The sequence below is a fragment of the Seriola aureovittata genome, chromosome 4, assembly GCF_021018895.1.
Source record: "Seriola aureovittata isolate HTS-2021-v1 ecotype China chromosome 4, ASM2101889v1, whole genome shotgun sequence".
NCBI lineage: Eukaryota > Metazoa > Chordata > Actinopteri > Carangiformes > Carangidae > Seriola > Seriola aureovittata.
The window spans coordinates 28,174,715-28,181,709 of record NC_079367.1 but is presented as its reverse complement, the minus strand read 5'-3'; the positions used below and the strand labels follow the sequence as shown (position 1 = coordinate 28,181,709).

Genomic DNA, 6,995 nt, shown 5'->3' with positions numbered 1-6,995 from the left:
TCGCAGCACTTGTCATTATCTCCTTAGCTGCATCGGTCTGAGACAAAGTGAGGGGACGGGCCGTTAAAAAAAGAAGAATGCATCTTTAAGGATTTGGTAATGAATGGGTAGAAAAGTAGCTTCATTCAGCTCCCTCCTCTTCTTTCTGTGCCCACCCTGCCCCCCAGCACACCGTTACAATGCAGGACCCCTCCCCCATCCCCCCAACACACACACACACACACACACACACACTCTGCCCTGCCCCCTGAAGAACACAGGCAGGGGGTGGGTGTGTATGGGTGGGTTTCCCCAACTATTTAAACAGATTCCAGCAGATGGTCCAGAAACTTTCCTCCTGGAGTCACGTCCTTCACAACAGACCTGACTACTTCTTCTTCATTTCTCTCCCCCTCCCCTCTCTTTCCTGACCATCTAAAAGCGACTTTCAGAGAGCCAGACTGAAATCTCTCAGGTTTTTCCAGTCCCCTGAACCTTTTCTCTGTTGTCTGAGCTCCCCAAACACCAGACTTTGTCCGTCTGTCTTCGTTGTCTTTGGACCGGGGAACTTATTTTTTTTCCTCTCCTCTGCGAGGACGGTGGAGCAAACCATGCCCTCCGACTTTCTAACACCTTTCCTGGAACTGGATGAGGAGTTCTGCAAGGTGAGAGACACCAACAACAATTTAAAACTTTTACACAGATCTACAAACATGCAGAATCTATCTGTGTGATCATCTTAAGATCTTGTCTGTGATGTCTTTCAGTTAAGACGATGAAATAATGTCTAAATTACAGATAGTGTTATATCTCAAATTCATTCATTCATTCATTAATGATGCAGTCATTCATTCTGACAAAATCTAGATTGGAGTGAGGTTGAAAATTTTCGTCTTTGCTGCAGCTTTTGGTTTAAAGCTCAAATAATCAGTTTGCATCTTAATTTTGTTCTTAAATCCTTTTATACTTCAGAAGAAAAGTGAAACTCTGGAACTGAGAAGTTTGTTTTAATAGGATTTCCTAAACCATTGCAAGTTAATGTGTTGTGGGTTTAAAGAAACATTTTTAAAAATGGATGTATTGGATGTTTTTTGACAGTTTTTTTGATAGACTGCAAATACTTAATGGAAGTTGATTATAGTGTTTTATGCATGCCAACTTGCAATCCAGTTAAACCCAGATTCAACACGTATTTTTTCAGTTTTTAAAAATGGTTTTATTCCAACATTTAGTTCAGTTTCAAGTTAAAACATAGTCCAACTTCTTTTTTAACTTAAAAACCAGGTTTCAGTTTGATTCGGCCCTGCCAGTCTCACTCCAGCGCTCGAGGAATGCAGAAGTCTCACATCTATTCCTCTCCTCTCTCCTTTTGTGTGACAGAATTTCCGCGGCCTGGAGGCGACAGATGGCTCGTCTGCCGTCTCACAGCAGCAACGGCAGCAGCACAGTCAAAGAGTCCTGGGCTTCCAGCGTCGCCATTCCCTCTGCCCCGTGACCCTCCCCAACTCCAAGTTCAACAACTGCAGCAGCAGCAGCAGCAGCTCTGAGGTGACCGAGTCAGCCTGCTGGGGGCTGAACATGACCTCCACCCAGCAGTGGAGCAGGGAGAGTCAGCTACCCCGTTCCTCTCTGAGCCACATCCCCTTTAGGGTGGACCGCTCAATCAGCATGATCGAGGGCAACGGCAGCAGCTTCGCAGGAAGCAGAGAGGACAAAATGGCTAACATGTCCCCAACAGTGCTGCTCCCTCCACCAGGCCTCTGCATCAGCAACACCTCTATCTCCTCCACTGCTTCTGCCTCCAGACCCCCAGCCCCCTCGCCTCACATTTCCACTCGCTACAAGACCGAACTTTGCCGCACCTATGAGGAAAGTGGGACCTGCAAGTACGGCGCCAAGTGTCAGTTTGCCCACGGCATGGACGAGCTGAGAGGCCTCAGCAGGCACCCCAAGTACAAGACCGAGCCATGTCGCACTTTCCACACGATAGGCTTCTGCCCGTACGGTGCCCGCTGCCACTTCATCCACAATGCTGATGAGCTCCAAGCCGGCAACGCCAATGCCGCCGTACCTCCACAGAAACAGAAGCTGAGGCCTCCTTTGCTGCGTCACAGCTTTAGCTTTGCAGGCTTCTCCTCTCCACAGACTTTCCAACCAGTTGAGGAGCCACAGCCTTCCTCCCTCCTCTTCACCCGAGCCTCCTCTGTCTCCCCTCCTCCGTCCTCCACAGGGAGCCCAGAACTCCTCTCACCTCTCTTTCCTGAGCCGGGAGCGCTGAAGCATTGCCCCTACCCCTTCTCTAGCATCACCGACCTGGCGGGCGACAGCGGTGATTCAGCTCTGCGCTTCTACGCTGTGACCGATTCCATCAGTGCCAAGTGTCCCACCTCAAATTTCGCCTCCAAAAACCCAAACCTCCCTTATCACCACCTCCCCCAGCAGCTGCCTGTCTCTCTGAGCAGCCTCCCCGGCCTTCAGCGCTGCTCCTCAGCTGACTCCCTCTCTGAGGAAGGCTACACTTCCTCCTGCTCCCTCAGCTCTTCCTCCAGCGGCACAGAGTCACCAAGCTTCGAGGGTCGACGTCTGCCCATCTTTAGCCGCCTGTCTGTTTCAGACGAGTAGGGAAGGGTTTTACTGTGGAGCTGAATTTAATCAGGGATAGATGGTCTATTTGTTTTAACTCATTGTGACCAGGATCTAAATAAAGCAGAAACTCCATTGTTAAAACTAGTTCAGATACAGGTCACACAGAGTTAAAACATTAGGTTTTTCACTTCCTCCCTGAATGCAGCCAGGTAAACGTACCTAACTTTGTGCATATTGCATTTCTCATCCAAGCAGTTGTAGCGCTGCTCAGTGTTCGTCCAGTTTTAGCTGACTTCTCCTTTTGTTTGTGGTTTTATTGTTATTTTTGTAAGTTTGTTCTTTTATACCATTGTTACTGCTGTATACTGTTGTATACCCATTTTTTAGAGAATACTTGGAGGGTACTTCACGTAGCTCAGCGCTCGTCCTCGTGCTGCTCCTGCTCAGTTGGAAGTTCTGTGTGAGAATTTCCTGTACCCTGATTTAAAAAGGATTTAAAGATAAGTGCTGTTTGGGCCCATGTAAGACCGGTGTGCTATCCACTTTTTTTTTTTAATATAGCAATGTTGTTTGTCACAGATCTTATTTCTTATTTTACTCCTTACAAACAGTTTCCGAGATGCAGCACTTCTCCAGTCGTACCGAGGGCTCTCCAACTGTATGAAGCCAACCTCTTGTCCATGAGTATGAGGGCTCAATGATTATGCTGTCAATATGCTGATTGATGAATTGATTGGCTGTATGGCTGTGGCCACTTGACTGTAGTTGTCAGCCATTTTAACTACCTGGCAAAGATTCAGCTAAACTGCCTTAGCTGCAAAAAACTAGCACAAATGTAGGCAACCCACTGACTCTCTAGTTACCAAAGCTGATGTTATAGTTCCCCTAACCTGCTACTGTTAACACCTAGCCTAGCCTTTAGCCATGACAGTTAATACAAGCTGTCATTGTTATTATTGCTTAACACTTTTTTAAAGACTTATTTATCGCTTTATGTATGATTTGCTGTTTCTGTCAGAGTTTGCTTTGTGATTGTGTTAATGCATTTTTTTTTTTTTCTTTACGATGCCGGAGAAATTATGCTTTACTTATGCATCCATGTTGGTTTTACACCATCCAGTAGCTTTAAGGAGGCTCGTGGAGAGGAGGGGAAAGGAGGAAGAAAGACATTTTTTGGCATTCTATGTGTAAGTTGCCTTATTGGCCTGGCAGAAATCAAGACTCGCTGAGTTCTCACATCAGAAGCAGCTCGATACGAAACAGTCCAATCAGTAGGATGAGCGATACTTTCTGCTGTTGGTGTGAGCGCACAGTGGCTCTACCCTCCTCTCCATCACGCCTCACACATCCGACTGTAATAACCCCTTTTTTTCCCATTTGTTAACTGCTGTTATTTAAATACAAAGCAAAACGGTGGTGGACACACATTCACAGCCTCGGTGTGAAAATGAATACTTATGAATACCATCAGGTTTAGAGCTGCACAACCAGCGTCAGTATTTCATCTTACATGTGTGACTAATCTATCAGGAATCCTGTAGTGCTGCATTGTGCTCTTTGTGTGTGGAAAACTCCTATTTGCTTAAAAAATCCTGTGTGCTCTATTCTTCTCTTGTAATGTAAACACACAAGGTGAAAGGTGACCTTTGTTTGTAGTTGATTTTATCTATCAGAGTTGCCTTGATGACAATAAGTTTGTAGGTCGACTCCTGTTGCACGCTAAGCTAGCTAGCTCTCTGAGCGGCAGGTGAAATCAAGCGAGTTCAAATGAAATCAGGCAAATGTTTATTGTTTGTTTTTGTCATGAAGTCGAGTCAACTTGCCCTGACGAGTCCAGAGACGCTTGTTGTTGTGGAAGCTCATCGTTAGCTTGACTCGACATCAAGCCGTTTTTATAACCTTTGTTAACTTAAAGTCTTATTTATTTTGTTTTTCAAAGCAAAACCTATATTGTGTTGTTTGATATTGTGTTTCTTTTTTGTTTTTACATAATTTAAGTGCATTTATTGTTTACATTCCATGGGTTATGTTGATATCCTAGCTCTTTATCTTAATATATTTGTCCATCTTTATTTCAAAATAAAAGTTTTGGAAAAATAAGCTGCCTTGTATCTCATTGCACTTTTGTTTCAAGTTTGTTGTGTAGCACACAAGAAGTCTGAAGAGGTTTTATTAAATATTGGATGTTTTAGGATTTATGATTTCCCCTTGAGGTAGGTCACTTTTATTTAGATTAACTTAAGGGTCAAAAACAGAATTAAACTTGAGAAAAATAGAATGTAACATACAAAAGACTAAAATCCAGTGCATTGTATAAGACTGATATTCAGCTCCTTCACTTTCTCAAAGAAGTAACCCGAGATGCTTGTTAATGCCAGGTATGAACAGGACCTATGTCTTAAGTAGTATCCCCACATCCCAGTCACCATGCTTTATGTTACAAAAACACTTTGCTTAGCTTTTCCACTTTTATTCCCTGTTTTCTGCGAGATCATATCTCACCACTCACGAGGGAAATGATCAGAGCTCTGACTCCTTTTAGCAGCCATACCTTCTGCAGAGGAGACAGCTGTGGAAAAAATCTCTCTGTATTGCATAACTACAAGAATATCTTGGTATATGAGGGGATACACAACCAATCAAGGTGTAGGTGTTGGTGCTGAGTTAAACTCTTACACTTCTCAGTAATTGATTTCAGTGGAAACTTACTGTGGACTTTTTGGGTTTGTTAAGTATGGCGTAGATCTACAGGATCTGCTTTGTTGTGATTACCTGTGAGTGCAGTAAAAAATTAGGGTAACAAAGAACTGATCTTGTTACGCAGGAAATGTGTGTGGTTAAAATAATGGAAAACATACAATTAATTTCACAGGAGACACATTTTGGTAGAGTCTTCCCAGGATTTCCCAGGAGCCACTTTAAGACGCTGCCACTGTTCTTGGGCCTTTACAATCATCTGTGTCTCACTGACACACAAAAAGAACAAAGATTAACTCTTTCTCTTACTTGCGTCCAGGGAATCTCCCAGCCCGCCCTCCCTGTGTGTGTTTATGTGTGAGAAGAGGAGTGAGTTTTGTTGCAGCTCGTCTGAACAGACCAATTTAAAGTGAGTGACACTGAGGAGAATGTTTGGGCAACAGATGCTCAAACAAAGACTTCCCTGAACACAATGGGACACAGAGATACTTGTGACTGATTTCCATCTATTCACACAAAGTGGAGCAGAAGTTGAGGTCCTCCCCTGTGTGTGTGTGTGTGTGTGTGTGTGTGTGTGTGTGTGTGTGTGTGTGTGTGTTGGCATTCAGCTGTGGGTGTAGGCTGAGGATTTCCCTCTGGTGAATGAATATCAGTAGTGAAGCAGGAGCAGACTCCCACAACCCCCATGGCTACTTACCATGGTTCTGTGTGTGTGTGTGTGTGTGTGTGTGTGTGTGTGTGTGTGTGTGTATCTGTAAGACCTTAAAAAGGCCAAGGGCCATCCCTGTGCAGCCCCTCGACCCCTCCCTCCCCTCCTGGTCATGCAGGCCCTTTGTGTTTCCCTGCTTTCCCTTTTCAGTCTAACATCTGTATGCTAATGCAGCTCAATGGGAATGGACTGGAATCAGCCTGGGAGAGAGGGTGAGGGGCAGCTTCCCTCTGTGTGTGTGTGTGGACAGAGATGGGTGAATAAAGTGATTTGGAGAATTCAGCAGCAGGAAGGGGTCTGTGCAGGGCTTACAGAGAGAGGAGTGGAAAAGAAGAATTATTGGTTAATGGGAATCTCAGGAGGGAATGGATGAGGGGTTGGGGTAAAGTTTAAAGGCGGTGTGTGTGTGTGTGTGTGTGTGTGCGCATGCGTGTGTGTGTGTGTGTGTGTGTGTGTGTGTGTGTGTGTGAGGGGTCGCTCTGAATTACAAATGTCTTCAAATACTCCACGGATAAAACAGCAGCGTTATGTTGATGTGTTGACATAAAAGCTGAAATCAAAATGTGACCACACGTTACAGTCATTGCGCTCAATATGTATCGGCATGATTTTGTGACATCACAGCTAGTTTGGAAACCACTCATGGTTCTAACTAGTTACTTTCACAAACAGTTAACTTTCACGACAGCAGCAGAGCTCCTGGTCACAGCAAGACCAGAGCAGAAGTAAACCAGTGAGACCAGCAGAAAGACGAGCTTCAAAGCAACCAGGCCAAAGGTTGTTGAGGTGTTTATCAAAGTGTTGGACCAACACACAAACAAGTCATCTCAAGTTAATTACATCTCACGTGTGAACAAACTTGATAACTCTTTTCACAACATATTTACGTGTTACTGGAGTTGTACTGTGCCAAACACTCTTTTCCGCTGATGGAGCTAAAGACGTCCTGGAGGGGAAAAGCTGGCTGCATATGCCCCTTTTGCTGAAATATATTTTTAAACTTCTAATAAAACACACTGAAGTT

The 6,995-nt window shown here is 44.5% G+C and overlaps 1 protein-coding gene across 1 annotated transcript; it reads left to right on the top strand.

Moving 5' to 3' along the window:
* Positions 1–317: 317 nt before the first annotated feature.
* On the top strand, positions 318–4,613 carry LOC130167932 (mRNA decay activator protein ZFP36L1). Its single transcript, XM_056374477.1, has 2 exons — positions 318–644; positions 1,360–4,613. Exons 1-2 carry the CDS (start codon positions 591–593, stop codon positions 2,599–2,601), a joined length of 1,296 nt encoding a protein of 431 aa, XP_056230452.1. The 5' UTR covers positions 318–590; the 3' UTR covers positions 2,602–4,613.
* Positions 4,614–6,995: the final 2,382 nt, after the last annotated feature.

Excerpts from the sequence above, each read along its gene's own strand:
- LOC130167932 (XM_056374477.1), top strand. The coding sequence starts at position 591 with ATGCCCTCCGACTTTCTAACACCTTTCCTGGAACTGGATGAGGAGTTC. Across the intron at positions 645-1,359 it reads TGGATGAGGAGTTCTGCAAG|AATTTCCGCGGCCTGGAGGC; the intron begins GTGAGAGACACC and ends TTTGTGTGACAG.